This window comes from Hemiscyllium ocellatum, chromosome 15 (genome assembly GCF_020745735.1).
Source record: "Hemiscyllium ocellatum isolate sHemOce1 chromosome 15, sHemOce1.pat.X.cur, whole genome shotgun sequence".
NCBI lineage: Eukaryota > Metazoa > Chordata > Chondrichthyes > Orectolobiformes > Hemiscylliidae > Hemiscyllium > Hemiscyllium ocellatum.
In genome coordinates, this window is record NC_083415.1 from 36254712 (window position 1) to 36281679 (window position 26968).

At 41.8% G+C, this 26968-nt stretch overlaps 1 protein-coding gene across 2 annotated transcripts in view; it reads left to right on the top strand.

Annotated features, from left to right (window-relative positions):
• The first annotated feature begins 2103 nt into the window (after positions 1-2103).
• The window catches only part of LOC132822749 (uridine-cytidine kinase-like 1), a 142574-nt gene continuing 117709 nt past the window's right edge, over positions 2104-26968 (top strand). For both annotated transcript variants that reach the window (XM_060836050.1, XM_060836049.1), the window contains exon 1: positions 2104-2257. In XM_060836050.1, the coding sequence (XP_060692033.1) occupies positions 2124-2257 (134 nt within the window). In that variant the 5' untranslated portion in view covers positions 2104-2123. The remainder of the gene's footprint in view (positions 2258-26968) is intronic.

Genomic DNA, 26968 nt, shown 5'->3' on the forward strand with positions numbered 1-26968 from the left:
CTTGAAATGGTTCAGAAAAGATTTACAAGGATTTTGCCTGGGTTGGAGAATTGAAGTTACAGGAAGAAGCTGAATAGACTGGGGCTATTTTCCCTGGAGCATTGGAGGCTGAGAGGTGATCTTATAGAGGTTTACAAAATCATGGGGAGCATAGATAGGATAAATAGACAAAATCTTTTCCACAGGGTATGGAGTCCAAAACTAGAAAGATTTAAAAGGTGCCTAAGGGGCAATTTTTTCACACAGAGGGTGGTGCATTTATGGAATGAGGTGCCAGAGGAAGTGATGACACTGGTACAAATACAATATTTAAAACACATTTGGATGGGTATGTGAATAGGAAGGGTTCAGATGGATATGGGCCAAAATCTGGAAATGGGACTATATTTATTGACGATATCTGGTTGATATGGACAAGTTGGACCAAAGGGTCTTTTTCCATGCTGTACATCTCTATGACTCTATCTATGGCTCTATTTTCAGCATCTGCAATATTTTGCTTCTTTAAAAGTTTATCACAAATTAGTTAATAGCTAGTTATATTGTGCCTGGTCTCTTGTGTGACATCAGGCTGAACTTAAGAGTAAGTATACTTTAGCCATCTTGACTTCACCATCACCACAGCAGTCAAACAACTGGTTTGCTCCTCCCAGGTACAGTTCTTTACATCGCGATGAGTTGGAGCTTATCTTGTGATGTCAGTTTACTAACTATCTTATACAACTCATGATTTCAAATTCATAGCAAAAAAGTCTGAATCTTGACCAAAGTCCTCTCTAAGCTGCATGGATTGTACAGCTGCTGAGAAGCTCGGTGCATGTCATTCAGTACAGCAGTGTGTTGCTTCTGCTCCTAGAAGCTGCTGCCATGCATGGATCATGGAGGCCTGCACAGCAGCAAGTAGAATACAGGCAATAACTAAAACAGAAATTGCTGGAAAAGCTCAGCAGGTCTGGCAGCATCTATGGAGAGAAATCAGAGTTTACATTTCCAGTTGAGCGACCTGTCCTCAGGACTGATTGTAGCTAGGAAAATGTCAGTTTATATCTAGTAGATACAGAGAGAGTGTAAGGAGTAAAGGATAGATGGGGATAAAGCCCAGAGAGAAGAACAGTTGGACAAAGGAGTGTATAATGATCTGTCTAGGAAGGGTGAATAGCTATTACAGGCATTGTTTTGATTAGATTAGATTAGATTCCCTACAGTGTGGAAACAGGCCCTTTGACCCAACAAGTCCACACCGTACCTCTGAAGAGTAGCCCACCCCGCTCCGCGACTAATGCACCTAACACTATGGATAATTTTGCATGGCCAATTCACCTGACCTGCACATTTTTGAAATGTGGGAGGAAACAGTTGTCCTTAACTACCTCCGAAACGGTCTAGTTGCCACTTCAGTTTAAAAGTAATGGACACATCCATATCCCATGAAAGAATAAAAATCATTTACCAAATTCTGTTTAGCCAATGCTTATATTTCATTTAGAAGTAGTTCTATTATGTTGAGTATCTCCTGATAATGTATTTCAAGGGAAAAACCAGTAAAACTTGCAAATGACACTTAGTGGTATTTGGTATACCTCAGAATAAAGTTCCAGGACGACCAGTATGTTGATTTCCAGCAATTACTTTTCTTTTTGTTTTAAGTGGCTTTACCTCTGGGCTTCACATTTGACTTGCAATGAAATTTCTTTATTGCACTTATCCAAACCTGCACCGACAATGTAAATAAATATGTAAAGTTGCTGACTACCAAACTCCTCTGCAGTTTATTTTTCCGAGTCGGGTCTCAGGCATTTAAACCGATACACCGCTAGACAAAGTTAGGCCCATTTTTGTAGTGTGGTCAGCTTGTAGTTACTAAAAATAAGCTGCTTCTCCAGTGACAAGTGGTGGGTCACAATGAGGAAGATGCAGTAGTAATTTTCCAAGGATAGGCTATTTCAGTTGGTGCTCAACACCGCCCCGTCCCAGACATTTTGCGAGGGTGAGGGGTGTGGGGGAGGGTGGTGTTTCATTCAGTTGTATGTTTATTTAGCGTTGCTATTTCAAACAAGCATCCAACTAGCGCAGGGCCTTTGGGGAGTTGTAGTCTTCCTTGTTACTGCTTCTGAGCTGTGGCAATGGGGGAGCCCCTGCCCATCGAACTACAGAACCCAGTTCTCCCCACAACCCCAGTACAGCAAAGAACAATGGCTGAAACTGAGCTGGGGAGCCCTGCCAACGATGTCGAAACCGTAGCCGCCAGATCTGACAGGTAAGCCTTCAGTAAGTAAGTGTCAGAAGGCGTCTCTCTTAAGGCGGCGCAGTGTACACCTGAATCTTTCAGTTTCATGACAGGTGTGTAACTAACGTCCGGAACCTTAGAGTATGTCCTCTGCCAACCCAGTCCTTTGATTTTACAACACTGTATCACTTGGCTATGATACTTAGCAAAACGTCACACTCCTTTCTTCTTGTCCGGTGTTACTTATAAGGCTTAATGGAAGAAGATAAAAGTTGTCACAAGTTTGTTTTCTTTAAATAACATATCTGTTTTAACCACTTTGACAGCGGAATAGACAAATTGCCATTACTGTTTTGGTATCGGGGAAGGGAAGTGTTTTGTTTTCCTTTCTGTTTGTTGGTTAAATATCTCCCGCAGATGGTTGGTTCTTGATAGTTGGCAGGGAAGGACAGGCTATTAGATGTTCTAAATTTCAACGCTGTGCAGTTTATATGGAGAGATATATTTAGATGGCAGTCTGCTGTTATATAAATTGAATGCACTTGTTTCTTCAGTTGTGCGGATATAATCCTGTAAAACATGCAGGATCCAAGGAGTAACAATGCAAAGTACTTAAGCATAAAAACAAAGTTAAAACACGCTGTTGATTTAAGTTCTTGTGAAATCATGGCTAATTATTCAATTGAAAGAATTGTGACAAAAGGCCATTTGGCAAATTAAAGCTAACTTTTTAAATTGTTAATTATTGATTAAAGTTTTAAAATTTTTAAACATATCTGCAGATTTTCTATATGGTAAGACAAATGATACATTGTTGTATTTTAAAATTTGAGCTGTGTGTCTGGGGCATATTATTTCATTACAAACCACTATCCTCGTTGATTTCTTCTCTCACAAATAGCAATCATTTACTCCAGAATTCATGCAACCTGAAGTGGGAGATGTGAATTTTCAAGTTACTGCAAATCTACATAATCTGCTCCAACAACTGAAATTATTTTCTACCGACCAACAGCTGTACATATACAGTAATTGACCTCACGTCGGGCCTAGTTACAAAACAAAACCATATGGTTGTAAAGTCACGGTCATACTACTCTGGTTCAAATGAGCCGCGGTATGATGTGTTGGATCTTGCAGTTACTGGTGTAGGGTCAATGCAGGGATCGAACTCTCGAAAACTGTGTCAATTTCTACTGTTTCGGTCTAAATTTTAACTGGTGCCATCTATCGGCCTCGAGCAAGCGGGCTGACTAGCCAATCAGATTGCAGAACCATCTTCGGCAGCAAACCAGGAAATAAAAGGCATAGTTAAATCATTAACTTCTGAACTGTTTTACACCAGGCCAAATTACTATTGAGATAAACACATTGGATTAAGATAGAAGCTGAAACGTGACCTAACTTTAATAAATCAAAATAACAAGTTGCAAAGTGAGATTAGGTCGTGGCTCATTTTCAATATGGCACAGACTCCAAAGACCAAATGGCGTCTTAATGATATAAACCTGCTCTGACAGTGCTGAATGCAGGATTACAAAATCCTGTCTAAGATCATTTCCAACCAGGTTAGGTCTGCTCTGGGATTGGTGATTCATCCCAACAAACCTGTGCTGTACCAAGCAGGATGATCTCTGAGAGCCTTGCGCTCCTCAGGGATACAATCACCTGCGTTCACAACTGGGGACATGGATGTCTGCCTTATCAGCCTGGAGCAGGAGGAAGCCTTGACTGGATATTGCACACCTACATGCTGGACATGCTGTCCAAAATGGGCTTTGGGGAGGGAATTTGCAAATGGACTGCTTTATACCAATATTACTGCAATCTTAATCAATGAGTGGGAGTTGGAAAGCTTTCCATTCAGATCTGGGAGTCAGGCAGGGCTGCCCACTCTTTCCTACCTTGTTTATATGTTGTACAGAGCCTTTTGCTAAGTCTGTCAGGAATGATGCGAGCCAGGGAGGGTTGAATTTTCAAGACAGCAAAGCCCAGTAGATCAGAGCCTCTCTATACATGGATGATGTCACCATTTTTTGGCTCAGATCTGCTGTTAGTGTGTGTACTCATGAACACCTGTGGCCAGTTTGAACTGGCCTCAGGGGCCAAGGTAAATCGAGGCAAGAGCCAAGCCATGATCTTTGGGAACCAGGCCAACCAATCCTTTGTTCTCTTCGCTGTCAGCACAGATTGCTTGAAGATGCTGGGAATATACTTCGGAGGAGCTGACATATGCGAAAAATCTTGGGAGAAGTATACTACCAAAGTGAAGTCTTTTGGGATCACCATTTCCTCACTATTGTGGGTAAAAAGCTGGCTGTCAGGTGTGAGACTTTGTTGTTCTACGGGGCGCAGGTCTGGCCCATTCCCCGAAACTGTACCATTGCAGTCACCCGAACCATCTTCCACTTCATCTGGAGAGTCTAAGATGGACCAAGTCCACAGGGACTCCATGTACAAAACTCTTGATAAGGGAGGAAGAACATACCCAATGCCCCCTCATCCTGATGGCCACCTTTGTGTGCCGCCACATCAAGCTATGCATAGACCCATGGTACACAAACACCAGATGTCAGTGCATAAGGAGGTTCTACCTGTCCATGGTAGTGCGAAGGATGGGACTGGCCTCATTGCTGTGGAACATTCCAAGTAGTTGGACCATTCTGCATCACCCTGTCCTGCGTGGAGAAATTTATAAAGAAAAGCACTTTTTGACCACAAGTCCATTTGGGAAGTGGTCAGTAGGTAACGTCCTCGACTCCCTGCAGAAAAGGAGTGGGTAGATCCTATGGTATGGATCCCATGGCATGGATCCCTGACCAGACTATCAAAATCATTTGTCAGAATGTCTCATCACCAGAACTTTCCAACAAGTACCAATACATTGCTTGGCTTGTGGTGAGAAAGGTACTACCTTTTGAGATTTGTGTATGCTTGGTCTGTCTGCAGCACTGTACACTGCCCTCAAAGTAGCTATAGGGGATTGAGACGGTCACACGTCCTTCTGAAATATGGTTTTGCAAAGGAAGTCTGAAGGAGAATGCAGTGGTTTTGTCAAGGTAAGTCCCAAGCAGCTCTGTGATGCAGGACTCTGTGCTGTCTGGTCTGTTCCCCGGGATGCACACTGAGACAAGCATCAATTGTGCCTGGCAGACCATTAACTCTGTGAAAGACGCTCTTTCATCTACATGAAACTTGATGTTCCAAGACAAGGAGTTAACCTTGACAGTGTTGCAGGGGGCACATTCCAATGGCCCAGGCCATGTGCTGAGGGATGCACTCAAGCTTGGGGCAGCTGCTGTTAAGGCCCCATGGGTTAAGACCAGGGTCTGAAGTCTTCCTGCTGAAGGTCTGTTGAGTTATCGGACCCTGCTAGGGCCTGAAATGCATCTAAGTATAGTCTGGTTAAAGTAACAGATGCTTTTGGTTTATTTGGGGATCCAACATCTGTTTATTTCCTGATATGCTACTGTACTAAACTGAATTGTATAATCTATATATGAATAATGTATATTTTGAAATAAAAAAGCAAACCTTCTATGAGGCCATGATTTTAAATAATCATCCTAATTTTGAATGATAGAAAGGAATGCTACTCAATTTTTCTGAAATTAGTTTTTAAGTGCTTGAGAGGTGTTTCAGAAATACTTTCTAACTGAATAAATCATTAAAATGTCTCATTCAACAGGAAGATTTGTGTTAAAAGGAGAGGAGGATATTCCCTGAAGTATAGGAGGCTAAGGGGTAACCATAGATGCTTATAAAATCATAAGGGATATAGAGAAGTTGAATAGCCAAGGTCTTTTCCCCAGCGTTGGAGGCCAAAACTAGGGGGTGTAGGCTTAAGGTGAGAGGGGAAAGATTTAAAAGGGACCTGAGGGGCAACTTTTTCACAGAGGGTGATACATGTATAGAATGAGTTGCCAGATGAAGTGGTAGAAATGGCTACAATTACAACTTTTAAAAGACATTTGGGGTGGCACGGTGGCTCAGTGCATCAGGGCTCAGGTTTGGTTTCAGCTTCAGGCAACAGTCTGTGTGGAGGTTGCACATTCTCCCGTGTCTGCCTAGATTTCCTCCGGGTGCTCAGGTTTTCTCCTACAGTCCAAAGGTGTGCAGATTAGGTGGATTGGCCATGCTAAGTTGCCCCTTGGTGTCCAGGGATGTGTAGGTTAGGTGGATTAGCTGTGGAAAATGCAGGGTTACAGGGATAGGGTAGGAGGGTGAGTCTGGGTGGGATGCTCTTCGGACAGTCAGTGTGAACTTTTTGAGCTGAATGACCTGTTTCCATACTGTATGGAGGTACATGAATAGAAATGGTTTAGAGGAATATGGCCAAGTGTAGGCAAATGGGACTAGCTCAGTTTAGGAAACCTGGTCAGCATGGATGAGTTGGGCCAAAGGAATAGAACATAGAACATTACAGTGCAGCACAGGCCCTTTTGGCCCTCTAAGTTGTGTCGACCTGTGGAACCAACCTGAAACCCACTAAACCTACACTATTCCATTTTCATCTATATGTTTGTCCAATGACCATTTAAATGCACTTAAAGTTGGTGAGTTTATTGTTGCAGGCTGAGAGTACCACACCCTACTACTTTTCGAGTAAACAACTACCTCTGACATCTGGCCTATATTTATCACCCCTCAATTTCAACTTATGTCCTCTCATGCTCACCATCACCATCTGAGGAAAAAGGCTCTCACTGTCTACCCTATCTAACCCTCTGATTATCTTCTATGTCTCAATTAAGTCACCTCTCAACTTTCTCTAATGAAAACAGCCTCAAGTCCCTCAACCTTCTCTCCATACCAGGCAACATCCAGGTAAATCTCCTCTGAACCCTTTCCAATGCTTCCACATCCTTCCTATAATGTAGTGACCAGAACTGTACTCAATACTTCAAGCGTGGCCACACCGGAGTTTTGTACACCTACAGCATGACCTCATGGTTCCAAAACCCAATCCCTCTACCAATGAAAGCTAATACACCATAAACCCTCTTATCCTAGGTGGAAGCTTTTAGAGATCTTTGTACATGGACACCAAGATCTCTCTGCTCATCCAAACTACCAAAAATCTTACCATTAGCCCAGTACTCTTTATTTCTGTTGTTCCTTCCAAAGTAAATCACCTCACACTTTTCCGCATTAAACTCCATTTGCCACCTCTTAGCCCAGCTCTGCAGCTTATCTATGTCTCACTGTAACCTGATACCTTCTTCAGCGCTGTGCACAACTCCACTGATTTTAGTATCATCCTCAAATTTACTAACCTATCCTCCCATGCCCTCATCCAGGTCATCCAGGCCCCAAAACAGATTCTTGCGGTACACCACTCATAACGGAGCTCCAGGATGAACATTTCCCATCAACCAATAAAACTATAGACTACTTTCTAAACCGTGAGAAAATTCGTAAAGCCAAAGTGCAAAGGGATCTGGGGGTGCTAGTTGAGGATTCTGTAAAGGTAAACATGCAGGTTGAGTCCGTGATTAAGAATGCGAATGCAATGTTGTCATTTATCTCAAGAGGGTTGGAATATAAAAGCACCGTTGTGCGACTGAGACTTTATAAAGCTCTGGTTAGGCCCCATTTGGAGTACTGTGTCCAGTTTTGGTCCCCACACCTCAGGATGGACATACTGGCACTGGAGCGTGTCCAGCGGAGATTCACACGGATGATCCCTGGAATCGTTGGTCTAACATACGAGGAACGGCTGAGGATCCTGGGATTGTATTCATTGGAGTTTAGAAGATTAAGGGGAGATTTAATAGAAACTTACAAGGTAATACATGACTTGGAAAGGGTGAATGTTAGGAAATTGTTTCCGTTAAGCAAGGAGACTAGGACCCGTGGACACAGCCTTAGAATTAGAGGGGGTCAATTCAGAACAGAAATGCGGAGACATTTCTTCAGCCAGAGGGTGGTGGGCCTGTGGAATTCATTGCCGCAGAGAGCAGTGGAGGCAGGGACGCTAAATGTCTTCAAGGCAGAGATTGATAAATTCTTGATGTCACAAGGAATTAAGGGCTACAGGGAGAATGCTGGTAAGTGGAGTTGAAATGCCCATCAGTCATGATTGAGTGGTGGAGTGGACTCGATGGGGCAAATGGCCTTACTTCCACTCCTATGTCTTATGGTCTTAATTTCCCACTACTATTCTTAATTGGCCCTAATCTTAGTTTTTTATTCTTGACATACTTATAGAAAGCTTTATGGTTTCCCTTGATCCTATCTGCCAACAACTTCTCATGTCTCCTTCTGGCTCTTCTTAGCTCTCTCTTTAGGTCTTTCCTGGCTAACTGTAACTCTCAAAAGCCCTAACTGAGCCTTCACGTCTCATTCTAACATAAGCCTTATTCTTCCTCTTGACAAGAGATTCAACCTCTTTAGGAAACGATGGCTCCCTCACTCTTCCACTTCCTCTCTGCCTGACAGGTGCATACTTATCAAGGACACGTAGTAGCTGTTCCTTGAATAAGATCTATATTTCAATTGTGCCCGTCCCCTGCAGTTTCCTTCCCCATCCTATGCATCCTAACTCTTGCCTAATCACATCATAATTGCTGTTCTACCATCTATAACTCTTGTCCTGTGGTATATACCTATCACTTTCCATTGCTAAAGTAAGCATAACCGAATTGTGGCCACTATCACTAAAGTGCTCACCTACCTCCAAATTTAACACCTAGCCAGGTTTATTACCTAGTACCAAATCCAATGTGGCCTTGCCTCTTGTAGGCCTATATACATAACTACACCATGAACCCCTCCTGCACACACTGGACAAAAACTGACCCATATAAAGTACTCAAACTACAGTATTTCCAGTCAATACTCTGTTACTCTCGCTCCTATCATGAATCATCTTTGCTATCCTTTCCTCCACATCTTTGGAACTATTCAGAGGCCTATAGAAAACTCCTAACAGGGTGACCTCTCTTTTCCTGTTTCTAACCTCAGTCCATACTACCTCAGTAGATGAGTCCTCAAACATCCTTTTTTGCCACCGTAATACTGTCCCTGACTAACAATGCCACACCACTCCCTCTTTTACCATTTTCTCTATTCCTTTCTCTGTGCTGTATATCCTCTGTGGATGAATTGTTCAGATGTAGTTGTAACGGAAGACTTTAAAGTTTGTCATTCATTTACCTTGTGGTAAGGTAATCTATCCATCACTTAATGCCGAACCAAGAAAGCAAAGGTCTACAGGGGCGATGTTTAAGGTATCACCAACTATGTATCGGATCATTTAAGATATGAATCTCAAAGAGATTAACAAATCTAAATGCCTTTGATCTGGTGGAGTATTGTAGTCCATTTTAATCTAGACAGGATTTGATCTTGGTGTGCTATAATCTGTACTAGTACTGTATAAAAGATAGACATCTCAACCTGAGATGCAAGACCATTTCAACAATATAGCAATCCTAGTACATGTATCATTGTCTATGAAGAGCTTTTGAAGGAATCCAAGTGTTGGATTAGGCTGAGTAGGACGCTAATTTAAACCTTTGTCAAAATGGCTGTGATATGATCTAAAGGAATGTGTCAAGATGTTGAGTCATCAACACTTGAGAAACCGACTAGTAGTCTGAATGAAGTGGAAGATTATCCCACAGCAATTGTGCTAATTCTTACAATGGTAGATTCCGGTATATAATGCAGCCACATTTTCAGGATCAATATACATATTTAGACCTAAACTTGGCATATAAACAAAATCTGTGTCCTGCTGTCCCCACCTCCACCCCACCATGTCCCAATTAATGTTTCAACGGTTAAGTGCATGTTTAGACCTAAACTCGCATTAAACTCAATTTTTCAGTTCGGAAACACATGTAGTGTTTTGCTCATTGTAATGAGTTTGTGCAAGTGATCAAACTGGTGATATGGCCCATGTCACCAAGAAGATATGCGTGAGCAGACCACACATGGCAGATAACAAACAGCAGTGGACCCTCCTGCAAAAAGGATGATAAACAATACCAGTTGCAAGCTATTATTTATAACTTTTTTTGCTCATTCATTGAATTCCCATGCTGTCTCAGAGTTACTTAGTGTTTCGTGAAAACTTGGCGTGGGAGTGGAAGAAGGAACCTGCCCTGAAGGAGAGGCCCAAGACCAAATGCAGTGGATGATAAGTTAGGCTTTTTTAAAGTATTATGATTTTATGGTTTAAATTAGAATTATTTTGTAAATTAATTTATTTTAAATTACTGCTCGTTCTTGCTGTCTTCTGTGTGGAAGTCACCTGCTTTTTTTGAAGGAATTTTTAATCCTTCAAATCCATTTTATATGCTGCAATGTGCACTAATCCATATTTAGGCAACTGAAAGTTATGACGAAAGCCAACAATCTCAACAGTAGACATCTGAATTTAATCCTTTAGGTGCTATTCAAATTCATTTACAATTTCAAATGATTGTCTACACTGTTGTTGAAAAACCATGAATTCCAGTCTGGTTTTTGTATGCATGTTTAAATGTAAAATTTATAGGCATGTACCAAGTGCAAATTTAGTTGTAATGATATCAGTGCATTTATATCAGAGCTCAAACTGTTAAATGATTATAATAAAGCATCTAATTGGTGAATGTTTACTATTCTGTCTGAAAGCAGTATACTGCAGCTACTGGAAACCTGAATTAAATGGAAAATGGTTGGAAAGTTAGCAGGTTAGGAAACTGAAAACAAGAGGTGACATTTCAAGTCAATGATTACGTGCATTTTGTGAACTAGGACTAGATTTGGTGGTCTTGAATAAAACTTATAAGCACACGTCCTCTTGGCTGAAGTCTGTTGTTCACTTTAGGGAAATCTACAATAGGCCCAAATCACAAACAAATCATCACATAGATGCTGCTGAAGGTGATGAAAGTAGATTTGTATTTTTACAGTGCATACTACATTCAGATTTAAGTTGATCCCAGTATTGTCTTTTATTTTAACTGCTGCATTCAGCAGTTTAGCATTTAAGTTCATAGAGTTTAAAAGTGTAGAAACAGGCCACTCAGATGATCTTACCTATGCCCAACTGGAGCCAACATCTCCAACTCTTTGCTCTGCGTTCTTTTGACAATACCTTTTGAATCCCTGATTTTCCATTAAATTGTTATTATCAAAAGTACAGTAAACTATTTCCCGTTTTACTAACCCTTGTTGGATGAAAAAAACATTTTTCTAACTTGCATCCAGTTTCTTCCAGTGATAATCCTCTGTCTGTGACCCCTTCCAACTGATTCATAGGCAGGAAACAATATTTTATGATGAAGCTTGCATACCATGCAAAATTCCAGATGTTCCTTTATCTTCTCTGTTCCATTGAAAATGGTCCCATTATATTTTAATAGCTATAATCTTTTTTTTATTTCTTACAATTTGTGAGGAATTTTCTGGATGCCTCATTATAGGAAAGATGTAGTAGCTTTAGAGAGGTTCAGAGGAGATTTACCAGGATGCTGCCTGGACTGGAGGGTATGCGTTATGAAGAAAGGTTGAGGGAGACAGGGAGCGTAGAAGGGTGAGAGGTAACTTGATAGAGGTGTACAAGATGATGAGAGGCACAGATACAATGGATAGCCAGAGACTTGTTTCCCAAGGGGAGAAATGGCTATCATGAGGGCATAATTTGAAGGTGATTGGGGGAAGGTTTAGGGGAGGTGTCAGAAGTATGCTCTTTATGCAGAGAGTGGTGGGTCTGTGGAATGCACTGCCAGCGGTGGCCGTAGATTCAGGGACATTTAAGTGACTCTTGGATAAGCACTTGGAAGATAATACAATGAAGGGTATGTTGGTATGTAGAATAGGGTAAAAGGTTGGCACAACATCGAGGCCTAAAGGGCCTGTACGTGCTGTACTGGTCTTTATGTTCTTCTACTCTTTCCATGCTTATCCCACTCTTCCTACGATGAGATACTGGACCTAATCCGTATTATGTACGAATACAGAATAACCTCCTTTTTGTGCTCATTGTGCAATGTATGAAATTCTGCATTCCATTTGCATCCATCATGGTTTTATTCCCCTGACTGCAGTCTTTATTTGTGCATGGACAATTTTCCCCCACATTTTTAAGAGATAGAGGTGAGGTACTTTTTCAAACAAGGCAGGGGAATATGTGATGTACAGTGGCAGCTTGGGAAGCACTGAGAATCTGGGACCTTGATGTGCATGTCCACCAGTCTGTTAGTTTACTTTAACAAGACTGATAAAGTGGTTACGAAAACATTTAGGACACTTTATAGGAGCAGAAGTAATCCATTCAGTTCCTTACATCTGTTCTGCCATTCAGTGAGATTATGGCTATTTTGTAGCCCAACTCCACATATCAGCCGTTGGCCCATATCTTTTTCAACAAAAAATCTACTTCAGATTTAAAATTAACAACTAATCTAGCATCAATTTCCATTTTTGAAAGAGCTCTAAAACATCCAACATCCTTTTTTGTGCGGAAGCACTCCCTAATATCTCTCCTAAATGGTCTGCCCCTAATTTTCAGACCATGCCCCTCAGTTCTAGAAGCCCCAAACAGTGAAAATGGTTTATCGGTTTATACCTGAAAATGTGTTGCTGGTTAAAGCACAGCAGGTTAGGCAGCATCCAAGGAACAGGAAATTTGACGTTTCGGGCCAGAGCCCTTCAGGAAAGAAGTTTATCGGTTTATTATCGGTTTATACCCTGTCTTTGCCTGTCATGTCTTTGAAGACTTCGATCAGGTCTTCCCTTAGTAAGAACTTCCTAAATTCTAAAGAAAATAGGCATACTTTGTATAATCTTTTTTGAAACGTAAGCACTGAAGTTGTCCTTGTATGCTGGTCATGCCTTGCTTTTAATCACCGAGGCACAGTGTTTTAGAGCAGGGAGGTTATGCTGGAACTGTATAAATTACAATATTATATGCAGTTCTGGAATCAAGTCTGTGTTTCGTCTCCCCAGTGTAGATGAGACCACATCTGTGAAGAGCAAATATAATAGACTAGATTGAGTGAAGTGCAGACAAATCGCTGCTTCACCTGGAAGGTGTGTTTGGGCCCTTGGATAATGAGGTAGTACATGGGCAATTGTGTGGGAAGATGTTGTGGGGAGGTGTTTAAGGTAAAGGGCCAGAGGTTTATGTGGATGTGAGGGGGTGGGGGAGAAAATATCACCAAAGAGTGGTAGGAACCTGGAACTCGCTGCCTGTAAGAGTGATCTAGGCAGAAACCTTCACAAACACTTAAGTATATAGATGTATACTTGCAATGCCAAAGCATACAGGACTATGTGACAAATACTGGAAAAGGGATTAGAATAGTTTAGATTGTTACAAGGAACAGTACAGCACAGGAAGATGTCCTTCAGCCCTCCGTGCTTGTGCCGTCACATTTTGCACTCCATGTTAGAACTTCATTTATAGGATCCGCATCCCTCTGTTCCCTTCCTATTTATGTATTCGTCCAGGTGCTTCTTGAATGCTGCTATCGTGTCTCCTCTGGCAACGTGTACCAGGCAATCCTCCACATTTTGAGTGAAAACATTCCTTCACACATCTCTTTTAAACTTCACCCCTCACACCTTAAACCTGTGTCCCCTAGTAATTGATCCCTCCATCCTGGGAAAAAGCTCCATACTTTCCACTCTATCCATGCTTTTAAACTTCAGTCGGGTCACCCCTGAACCTCCTATGTTCCAGTGAAAACTAGTGCAGTCTATCCAACCTTTCCTCATAGCTAACATCCTCCATACCAGGCAACATCCTGGTAAATCTTTTCTGTACCCTCTCGAAAGCATCCACATTTTTTTGGTAATGTGGTGACCAGAAACTATATGCAATATTTTAAATGTGACCTAACTAAAGTTTTATAAAGCTGCAGCATAACTTGTCTATCCTTTGTACTCAATACTCTTTCCAATGATGGCAAGCATGCCATAAGCCCTTTTTTTACTATATTATCTACTTGCACTGCCACCTTCAGTGATCTGTGGACCAGCACATCAATACCCCTAAGAGTTCTGCCATTCACTGTATAATTTCCATCTGCACTTAAATGCATCACCTCACATTTGTCCAGATTAAACTCCATCTGCCCATGCCTTCAACTGATCCAAATCCTGCTGTATCCTCTGGCAATACTCCCCACTATTCACAACATCACCAGTCTTTGTATCATCTGCAAACTTAATTAGACCAGCTATGTTTTCCTCCCAAGTCATTTATGTACTTCATGAACAGCAGAGGTCCCAGCACTGATACCAGTAGTCACAGCCCTTCATTCAGAAAAGCATCCTTCCAGCACTATCCTCTGCCTCCTATGACTAAACCAGTTCTGCATCCGTCTTGCCTGCTCACCCTGATATTATGTGACTTCATCTTTTGTACCAATCTGTCATGAGCGACCTTGTCAAAGGATTTAGTAAAGTCCCTGTAGACAACATCAACTGCTTTTCCCTCATCAATCATCTTTGTCACCTTCTTAAAACACAAACTCGAACAAGTTTGTGAAGCATGGTCTCCCCTGCACAAAACCCTGCTGTCCATTGCTAATAGATCATCCGTTTCTGAATGCATATAGATCTTGTCCCTAAGAATCTTTTCCAATAATTTCCCTACCACCGATGTGAGCCTCGCAGGCCTGTAATTTGCAGGATTATCCTTCTTAAACACTGGTTGTTCATGATTGATGGTCTGAATGGATTTTTGTTTCTGTTTTGTGCTGTAGACCTCTAACCTTAACACACTGTTTATACATAGTGAGCAGTAATATGAGGAAAATCAATTCATGATTGATTTAAAAAGGCTCATTGATTTTAATTGGGTTGCAACTTTTACCAGTCCTTTAGAAATATGAAGTTTAATGAGTTGAGACGAAGCTTTTAGTTTTAACTCACTCAAATGCCATTAACTTGGAAATATTAAAAGTCCAATTTTAGTTCTAAGTATGTCATAATTCCTTACTACTGATAGAAGGAGGATAGAAGCTATCCAATATATTTGGGATGTAGCACCATCTGTGGACCTTCAGTAAATGGCAGACCTTAGCAACATTTAATCAGAGATTGAGGTTCAGGGGTAAAATGAACTCTGACATGCACACATCACTCAATTGATTATGAAAATTTTATGATATCAGATTGGGAACTAGCCAAGCTTGTACGAAAACAGTATATTGATCAGGTAAGACTTAAATGTCTGCAATCGTTGTGGTAGGTACAGATAAAAAGTTGTGGTTCTGTTCGCTGAGCTGGGAATTTGTGTTGCAGATGTTTCGTCCCCTGTCTAGGTGACATCCTCAGTGCTTGGGAGTCTCTGCCGCTTCCGGTTGTCAGGAAGCGGCAGAGACAAATCACCAGAAATGCTGGCGGAAACATCACAGAAGTGCTTCACAGGAGGCTCCCAAGCACTGAGGATGTCACCTAGACAGGGGACGAAATGTCTGCAACACAAATTCCCAGCTTGACGAACAGAACCACAGCAACGAGCACCCGAGCTACAAATCTTCTCATAAACTTTGAACAGATAAAAAGGCTACAAAATGAGCAGTAGAGAATGAGAGCTGCTATTGTAGTGATGGAATAGACCAAGTAGTGGAAGAGGTCAGTGAGGTAGCAGACCATCCTGGGATGGGAAATGAAGTGCAAAATGAGATAAGATGGGTTTCCCATTTTGTGTGGGTGACTTGATTTGTTTTTTGAGATTTTGAGCACCAAGAAAGGATAACATTCTGACAACAAAATATTTCCACTTCATGCAATCAACTTCCTTAGTAGGGGGTCAGTTAGTTTGCGTGACTGGATGAACTGAGGTCACCACAAAGTTCTCAAAGTTTCAACCTCATCTTGGGCATGTCTACCCTCAGGTTAAACCACCACCAGTTGTCTCTAATGAGAGAACAGCCCTATTGCCTGGTAAGATTATGGCTACTTTACATTTCCTTTTGTGGTATGTGGGATCTGACCTGTTTCAAGTGCCCTACTGGTGTAAGCAGCAATAAATCCTTTTATTAAACTTTTTTTTTCTGAATGTGCAACTTTACATTACTTTGCACTGAACTGCTGCTGTCTTCTAATTCCTAGTTCACTGACATGTATTTTTGTCATTTTGCAATCTCTTTTGTTATTTCTCACTGTTTATTCATGCCTCCTAGCATGGAATCTTGAGTGTAGTTCAATATTATAATCTATTTATTTGTCTTGGTTTGTATAAATTTAGTGAATGGTACAATTGAGACACCATTGGGGCTAGGAGTTAATTGCCTTTCGCAACGAGAATCATCTAGGCACATATCTTCAGTTCTCAGAAAACAAGTAGTTAACATGACTGACAGAAATCCAGTAAATGCAAGAGCAATACTCAGTATGATACTGAAAATTGCTTCAAATGGAAGCTCATTTACCTCAGAATAATGAAACCTATGTGGTTTGTTAGATGGTGAGCTGTGAAACCCAATAGAATGAAGGTTAAGGTTGAGTTGTTTTCTTATCTGCATTAAGGACTGATTTGTGTTTTTTTTCAAAGCATATTACTCTACTAATACTTATGGGTAGGAAGTGTACAATTTATCACAACTACTTGCAATGATGTGTTTAATGGCAAAATTCTGGGCTACACAAGTATCTAGGGAATTTCTCACTACATTTTTTAGTGTCTGGCAAGTTCAGCATTCATCTCTGGAGAGAGAAACTGAGCTAAAACAATATCCTAAAACAAAAAGTCTATAGACCTCTTAGGTAGAAAATCATGGATACTGATAAAGGGAAAAAGAGTGGAAGTGATAAGTGAGAGGTACGCAAATAGTTTGGAGGAGAATTAAGTATTAAAAAGGAAAAAAAAAGAGATGTTAACTTGGAAGAGTTCGAGAAATACAGAAAGACTATGAGGGAGGACATAAATTAAGCAAGTCATTGGATCAAAGAGTATCCTGAAATAAACATTGCATAACTATATTAACTCATGATTTTTATGGTGATTTAGTTGATTCAAAAACCTAGAATCTTGACTACAGTGCCTGTACTAAATCATTGAGAAACAATGGAGATATACGAGTACTAGAGGTAGTACAGAAGCAGATACCAGTCATCGGAGGAAAGGCTTAGGTTTTTCAGATTGGGAGATGTATTTGAGTGGTGACCTCCACTGAGTAAAGGAAAAATGAAAAGGAGGGGGGTCATCTAAACCGCATCCATTACAGACTTTGGTGACTGTAGCAATAGGATTAGTTGCACCTAAAACGATGTATTTGTTGCCTCATCACTATGGTTTCATATCTGTGTCCATCCTCAAATAATGCTTAGTGGTAGGTCATATTTTCCACTCAAAAAGAACCTTTCTTGCTAAAGGCTACAATTGGTGTAGATTCGGATATTAGTTCCATGAGCCCCTCCTGACCTTCTCTTTTCAGAAAAGGTCTCCAGCAAGTGCTTTTCTGCAGCATCTTGCAACAAACTAACTGATCAAATCAATTCTTGTGCTGTCACCTGTATGACACTAGGTTGGAGTCAGTTAATCCAGATGTTAATTCGTACCTTGAGCTGGTCTTTGTGAACATTGCAGATCTTTTCCAGATCATCCATGGAAAGACTAGATCTACCAATTCTGGGAAGCTGCTCCCAGCCAATAGCAAGCAAACGTTTGAGCATTAGATCCCAAAACAACCCTCATCCTGTAACATAGAACTTCATATGTTGTTTGAACAGTTGTAATTTAGTATACCTGTTGCTGGATGTCCAATCCAAAATAAAGTTTCTGCTATCAATGATTCAGCCTTAAAAAAACTTTAAACTGCACTACCTTAAGCCATGCTTGATTTTGTGTCAGCAGATATTTTAAAATTGCTCCTGCTTTAAGAAAAATAACTTTGCAGCTGCTAAGAAATTGTCACTTATGTATTGGCTGTAAGGAGCACAGCATTCTCGCTGTACAGCTTTCCAATGGCAATTCACGACTTTTCTTTTATTCCAACTCGAGTACTTCTGTGTTTTTTTTCTTTAAATTAAGATGATCTCAGACATTTATCTTACCTTGACAGAATTGACATTCCCATCAGATTTTTGTTTTGGTAGTTTCTGGAATCTATGCAGCTATCTGTGCTCACAGAGACTTTATGCTTTAAGATGGGGAAGTCTCCCTTTGTTTGAAATCTCTTGTCTCGTTGGTCTTCAATAAGTTTGGCAATTATCTGCCACCAACCGAATAAAGTTGTTTACCAATAACTGTAAGCACAATCAGGAATTGACTTTGCTTACAGTGAGATGTTTTATCTAATGCAGCAATGTTTGTTATCTCTTATGACATTGACATTGAAGATATTGGCACTGAAGAATTGAACAGATATTGACAACAACTAGATATTATAAACCTGAGGAAGGAAACATTTTGTATATAAGTGTCAAGGTTAGAATTAAGTTAGTTTCCAATAGAGGAGCCTGTTTCTGGTAGAGTAAAAACAAACTGCAGATGCTGGAATCCAAATTAGATAAACAAGAGGCTGGAAGCAAACCAGGAGCATCAGAGGTGGAAAAGTCTAATGTTTTGGGCATAACAGAGTATCATGTTTCACGTCATCAGAGGTATGATGAAATATGAGATCTTCATGCACTCTGGTCTCACAATTTGTAGGGATGATTTTGTGATGAAAGGTATGTGATTTATAGAATTTTTTTTATTAGAGTTTGGATTTTAAGCTAGTGGCATATGAGTGTTGCTCTGTTTGTGTGAGGGGGTTTGATAATGAACAAGGTCCAGTGTTTTCAGAACCATGATTGAAAACCAGTATGTGTCACAGAGCAGATGAGTGAAGGCCTCTTGGAGGATCAATCAAGTTTGTTTATAGTGTGGAGTTTTAAGATGGCAGAAAAAGAGTGGGGAGAATTAAGTTATAAGCTTAGTCAAAGCTAGGATGAGCAAGTTTGTTTATTTAAATTTAGTTCAAAGATTTATGAATTCAATTTGAAAGAGACCTGATTAAAGATATGTGCAAAAATAGTTTCTCCTAGAGAAAGAATTTTGTTCAGAGCAGCTGGAGGGGGTGGTGTGTGGGGGTGGTGAGCTGCATTAATGTAATGACTTCAGTTCATGAAAAGTTCCAGAGCAGGTGTATTTATTTAAAAACATGCATTCGTTCTTCAACACTGTGGAAGTCTAGTATTACTGTTTTGTGAGTCAATTAAAAGGCATCATAGTTTACAGAACGAGAGATTGACTGATAGTCAAAGAGATGTACAGCATGGAAACAGATCTTTTGGTCCAACCTGTCTATGCTGACCAGATATCTCAACACAATCTAGTTCCACCTGCCAATACCCGACCCATATCCCTCCAAACCCTTCCTGTTCATATACCCATCCAAATGCCTCTTAAATGTTGTAATTGTACCAGTCTTCACCACTTCCTCTGGCAGCTCATTCCATACATGTACCACCCTCTGTGTGAAAAAGTTGCCCCTTAGGTATCTTTCCTCTCTCACCCTAAACCTATGCCCTCTAGTTCTGGACCCCCCGACCCCAGGGAAAAGACTTTGTCTATTCTTCCTATCCATGCCCCTCATAATTTTTTAAACCTCTATAAGGTCACCCCTCAGCCTCCAATGCTCCAAGGAAAACAGCCCCAGCCTATTCAGCCTCTCCCTATTGCTCAAATCCTCCAACCCTGCCAACATCCTTGTAAGTCTTTTCTGAACCCTTTCAAATTTCACAACATCTTTCCAATAGGAAGGAGACCAGAATTGCATGCAATATTCCAACAGTGGCCTAACCAATGTCCTGTAGAGCTGCAACATGACCTCACAACTCCTGTACTCAATACTCTGACCAATAAAGGAAAGCATACCAAACACCTTTTTCACTATTCTATCTACCTGTGACTCCACTTTCAATGAGCTATGAACCTGCATTCCAAGGTCTCTTTGTTCAGCAACATTCCTTGGACCTTACCATTAAGTGTATAAGTCCTGCAAAGATTTGCTTTCTCAAAATGCAGCATCTCGCATTTATCTGAATTAAACTACATCTGCTACTTCTCAGCCCATTGGCCCATCTGGCCCAGATCCTGTTGTAATCTGAGGTAACCCTCTTCGCTGTCCACTTCACCTCCAATTTGTGTGTTACCTGCAAACTTACTACCTGTACCTCTTATGCTCACATCTAAATCATTTATGTAAATGACAAAAAGTAGTGGAACCAGCACCGATCCTAGTGGCACTCCACTGGTCACAGGCCTCCAGTCTGAAAAACAACCCTCCACCACCACCCTCCGTCTTCTACCTTTGAGCCAGTTCTGTATCCAAATGACTAGTTCTTCCTGTATTTCGTAAGATCTACCCTTGCTAATCAGTCTCCCATAGGGAACCTTATCGAATGCCTTACTGAACTCCATATAGATCACATCTACTGCTCGGCCCTCATCAATCTTCTTTGTTACTTTTTCAAAAAGCTCAATCAAGTTTGAGAGACATAATTTCCCATGCACAAAGCCATGTTGACTATCCCTAATCAGTCCTTGCCTTTCCAAATACATGTACATCCTGTCCCTCAGGACTCCCTCCAACAACTTGCCACCACCGACATCACGCTCACCGGTCTGTAGTTCCCTGGCTTGTCCTTACCACCCTTCTTTAAGAGTGGCATCACATTAGCCAACCTCCAGTCTTCCGGCACCTCACCTGTAACTGTTGATAATACAAATATCTCAGCAAGAGGCCCAGCAATCACTTCTCTAACTTCCTACAGAGTTCTAGGGTAGGAAGTGCTGATCAGGTCCTGGGGATTTATCCACCTTTATGCGTTTCAGGATATCCAGCAGATATCCTCTGTAATATGGACATTTTGCAAGATGTCACCATCTATTTCCCTACAGTCTATATCTTCCATATCCTTTTCCACAGTAAATACTGATGCAAAATATTCATTTAGTATCTCCCCCATTTTCTGTGGCTCCACACAAAGGCCGCCTTGCTGATTCTTTAGGGGCTCTATTCTCTCCCCATTTCCCTTTTGTCCTTAATATATTTGTAAAAATCCTTTGGATTCTCCTTAATTCTATTTTCCAAAGTTATCTCATGTCCCCGTTTTGCCCTCCTGATTTCCCTCTTAAGTATACTCCTACTGCCTTTATACTCTTCTAAGGATGCACTCGATCTATCCTGTCTATATCTGACATGTGCTTCCTTCTTTTTCTTAACCCTCAATTTTTTTAGTCATCCAGCATTCCCTGTATCTACCAACCTTTCCTTTCACCCTGACAGGAATATACTTTCTCTGGGTTCTCATTATCTCATTTCTGAAGGCTTCCCATTTTCCAGCCATCCCTTTACCTGCGAACATCTGCCCCCAATCAGCTTTTGAAAGTTCTTGCCTAATACCGTCAAAATTGGTCTTTCTCCAATTTAGAACTTCAACTTTTAGATCTGGTCTATCCTTTTCCATCATTATTTTAAAATAAATAGAATTATAGTCGCTGGCCCCAAAGTGCTCTCCCAGTGATACCTCAGTCACCTGCCCTGCCTTATTTCCCAAGACTCGGTCAAGTTTTGAACCTTCTCTTGTAGGTACATCCACATACTGAATCAGAAAGTTTTCTTGTATCCACTTAACAAATTCCTGTCCGTCTAAACCCTTAACACTATGGCAGTTCCAGTCTATATTTGGAAAGTTTAAATCCCCTACCATAACCACCCCTATTATTCTTACAGATAGCTGAGATCTCCTTACAACTTTGTTTCTCAATTTCCCTCTGACTACTGGGGGGTCTATAATACAATCCCAATAAGCTGGCCATCCCTTTCTTATTTTTTAGTTACACTCAAATAACTTCCCTGGATGTATTCCCAGGAATATCCTCCCTCTGCACAGCTATAATGCTATCCCTTATCAAAAACGCCACTCCCCCTCCTCTCTTGCCTCCCTTCCTATCCTTCCTGTACCATTTGTATCCTGGAACATTAAGCTGCCAGTCCAGCCCATCTCTGAGCCATGTTTCTGTAATTGCTATGATATCCCAGTCCCATGTTCCTAACCATGCCCTGAGTTCATCTGCCTTCCCTGTTAGGCCCCTTGCATCGAAATAAATGCAGTTTAATTTATTAGTCCTGCCTTGTCCCTGCCTGCCCTGACTGTTTGTTTGTTTGTTTGTTTGTTTGTTTTGACTCGCTTCTGTTCTCAACTGTACCAGTCTCAGATTGATCTCTTTACCTCACTATCTCCCTGGGCCACCACACCCCCCCCCCCCCCCCCCCCCCCAAACCACCACCAAACCCCCACCCCCACCTTACTAGTTTAAATCCTCCCAAGCAGCTCTGGAAAACCTCCCTGCCAGTATGTTAGTCCCCTTCCAATTTAAGTGCAATCTGTCCTTCTCGTACAGGTCACTTCTACCAAAAGAGATTCCAATGATCCGAAAATGTGAATCCTTCTCCCATGCACCATTTCCTCAGCCATGCATTCATCTGCTCTATCCTCCTATTCTTGCCCTCAGTAGCTCGTAGCACCGGGAGTAATCAGATATTACTACTCTCGAGGACCTCCTTTTTTAAACTCCTGCTTAACTCTCTAATCTTCCTTCAGAATCTCAACCTTTTCCCTTTCTATGTCATTGCTTCCAATGTGGATGATGACCGCTTGCTAGCTCCTCTCTCTCTTGAGAATGTTCTGCACCCTGTCTGAGATACCCTTGATCCTGGCATCAGAGAACCCAAGGCACGCTTTGTTGCATTAGAGCCAGTCTCAATACCAGAAACTTGGCTGTTCGTGCTACGTTCCCCATTGAATCGATCACCCGCTACATTTTCCAAAACAGCATACTTGTTTGAAATGAGAATTGCCACAGAAGACACCTGCACCAGCTGCCTACCTCTCTTACCTTTCCTGAAGTTAACCTATCTATGTGACTGTATCTGAGACTTCCTCCCCGCCCCTTTCCTTTGACTGCCATCCATCACACATACTGTTGCTGATTGCAACTTCATCATTGCCTCTAACTGTCTCTCCACCTGATCCATTTGATCTGATAGGATTTGCAACCAACAGCATTTATAGCAGATATAATCCACAGTAACCCTTAAACTCTCTTTAAACTCCTACATCTGACAAGAAGTGCATATCACTCTACTAAAGGTCATTTTTGCTCCTTCATAATCTAAAGACCCAGAAAATAACACTGTCATATTCCTCTACAAAACACTGCCCTAGGTTAAATTAATATTTATGCCTTATATTTTAAGTTAAATCTGGAGACATATCTTAAATATATAATTAAGAAAGAACCCACTCTTCTCACGACTGCAGATTTTCTGTAGGCCACACTTAAAAGCAATTCACTTATCTATTTCTGCACTGTGAACTTCGCCCAAACAGTATCTCCAAGATCAGTTGTGAATTTCACTGTTTGTGTGTCTCGTTCTCTCGCTCACATCTGACATTCGTTAGTAACATCGAACTTTAATCTTAAATGTATCAACAGCATGCCATTTAAAACTATATTGCCATACTGACCATGAGACATACCACAACTCTATTGACTGAGAGTAATAGGGATGTGGATGTACTGAAGGCTCTACAGAAATCTGTACCTACACATCCTTAGAGGAATGAGTTATAGGGAGGGACTGGAGATAACTATGTTTTCCACTGTGGGAATGAAGCAATTGACTGGTTACTTTTATAGAGAATATGATGTAAGAAATAAAATGGGAAAGGGGGTAATCCAAAATACTACTACTACTAGAGTATGCCAAAGGTGAACCTCAGCAATTGTAAACCAGAATAGAATCCGTAGTTACATGGAAAAAGGTGCGTTGATTAGGAATAGCCAGCACAGTTTTCTGAAGGGGTAATCCAGGTTTAATTAACAGGGTTTTTTGTTAAAGAAGTATTGTAAATTCGTGATGACTGTAACACTTTTTTTGTTGTGGATTTCCAGAAGGCATTCAATACAGTACCTCAACAGACTTGAGGAAAGTTGTACATCATGGTGTAAAAGGAACAGTGGCTAAGTGATAGAACATAGAACATTACAGTGCAGTACAGGCCCTTCAGCCTTTGATGTTGCACCGACCTGTCATACCAATCTGAAGCCCATCTAACTTGCACTATTCCATGTACATCCATATGCCTGTCCAATGATGACTTAAATGTACTTAAAGTTGGTGAATTTACTACCGTTGCAGGCAAAGCATTCCATACCCTTACTACTCTCTGAGTAAAGCATACTAGAATGTTGGATACAATAGTGGTACCACAATATAGGAAAGCTGTGAATGCATTGTAGAGGAGTACAGAGCGATTTTATGAGCATGGCTCTGAGAAAATCTAAAATGAGGCCCGATTGAAGAAGTTTGAACTGATATCCCTAAAGAGAAGAAGGCTAAGAGAATATCTAATTGAGGTTTTCAAAATTGAAAGCAGAGTAGTTAGTTGAAAAGTGTGGTGCTGGAAAAGCGCAGCAGGCCAGGCAGCATCCGAGGAGCAGGAGAATCAACGTTTCGGGCATAAGCCCTTCTTCAGCAATGAGGCTGGTGTGCCAAGTGGGCTGAGATAAAAGGTGTGTGTGTGTATGGGGGGGGGGGTGGAGTTTAGGGGCGGGGCGCTGGGAATACAATAGGTGGGAGGAGGTGAGGGTGATAGGCCGGTGAGGGCGGATAGTTCGGGAAGAAGATTGCAGGTCAAGAGGGCAGTGCTGAATCCGAGGGTTGGGACTGAGATAAGGTGGGGGGAGGAGAAATGAAGAAGCTGGAGAAATCAACATTCATCCCGTGTGGTTGGAAGGTTCCTAGGCTGAAGATGAGGCGCTCTTCCTCCAGGCGTTGTGTGGCCAGGGCCTGGCGATGGAGGAGGCCAAGGACCTGTGTGTCCTTGGCGGAGTGGGAAGGGGAGTTAGTGTTCAACCACGGGGCGGTTGGGTTGGTTGGTGCGGGTGTCCCAGAGGTGTTCCCTGAAATGTTCTGCAAGTAGGCGGCCTGTCTCCCCAATGTAGAGGAGGCCACATCGGGTGCAGCAGATACTGTAAATGATGTGTGTGGAGGTGCAGGTGAATTTGCAATCGATATAGAAGGATCCATTAGGGCCTTGGAAGGAGATAAGGGGGGAGGTGTGGGCGCAAGTTTTGTACTTCTTGCGGTTGCAGGGGAAGGTGCCGGGACTGGAGGTTGGGTTGGTGGGGGGGGGGGTGCGGACCTGACAAGGGAGTTGCAGAGGGAGTGGTCTCTCCAGAATGCTGATAGGGGTGGGAAGGGAAATATATCTGTGGTGGTGGGGTCTGTTTGGAGGTAGCGGAAATGATGGAGGATGATACGATGTATCCGGAGGTTGGTGGAGTGGATGGTGAGGACCAGTGGGGTTCTGTCCTGGTGGCGATTGGAGAGGAGGGTTCAAGGGCGGAGGTGCGGGAAGTGGAGGAGATGCGGTGGAGAGCATTGTCGACCACGTCGGAGAGAAAATTGCGGTCTTTGAAGAAGGAGGCCATTTGGGCTGTTCAGTAGTAGAATTGGTCCTCCTGGGAGCAGATGTGGCGGAGGCAAAGGAATTGGGAATATGGGATGGCATTTTTACAGGGGGCATGGGAGGAGGTGTCATCTAGGTAGCTGTGGGAATCGGTGAGTTTGTAGCAAATGTCTGTGTTGAGTCGGTCGCCCGAGATAGAAATAGAGAGGCCTAGGAAGGGGAAGGAGGAGCCTGAAATGGTCCAGATAAATTTGAAGTCGGGGTGGAAGGTGGTAGTAAAGTGGATGAACTGTTTAACCTCCTCGTGGGAGCATGAGGTAGCACCAATACAATCATCGATGTAGTGGAGGAAAAGGTGGTGGATGGTGCCAGTGTAGCTGTGGAAGATGGATTGTTTCACATATCCGACGAAGAGGCAGGTGTAGCTGGGGCCCATGCAGGTGCCCATGGCTACTCCTTTGGTTTGGAGGAAGTGGGAGAATTGGAAGGAGAAGTTGTTAAGCGTAAGGACCATTTCAGTCAGTCAAAGGAGGGTGTCAGTGGAAATGGAAATGGATTCAGCACCCGCCCTCTTGATCTGCAATCTTCTTCCCGACCTCTCCACCCCCACCCCCTCTCCGGCCTATCACCCTCACCTCCTTCCACCAATGCCACCCCCCCACCTTTTATCTCAGCCCACTTAGCACACCAGCCTCATTCCTGAAGAAGGGCTTATGCCCAAAACCTCGATTCTCCTGCTCCTCGGATGCTGCCTGGTCTGCTGTGCTTTTCCAGCACCATACTTTTCAACTCTGGTCTCCAGCATCTGCAGTCCTCACTTTCTCCTAGCAGACTAGTTAGGGTGAAGCTGATATTTTTTTCAGAAAAATAAACCAGAACGGGAGGACATAGCTTTAAAGTGATGTGCAAACTCGGGGTGTTCAGAAGAATCTTTTTCACACACTGAAATGTAAAGTTATGGAATGTATTGCTTCAAAGTTGGTGGGGCAGGCTTAATTGTGGCGGTCAAGAAGGCATTGAATAATCATTTTAATTGAAGTTGTATGCAGTGATATGAATGTAAGATACACGTGACAGTAAATCAGTCAATGAGAAAAACAGTAAAACAAAATAAAAATTTGTATGGGGAAAAGGCAGAAGATTGGCACTCGGTAATAGAACCATGCAGACATGATGAACTGAATGATTGTCTAGTGCACTGTAATAATTCTGTGATTCTGGGAACATTTTACTTCCCGAGCTCTTTTGCAAGCTAGATGAATCATCCAGCTTCATTTTTAATTCCTCAAAGTTTTAATTTTTAATTCTATTTTTTACCTGCCT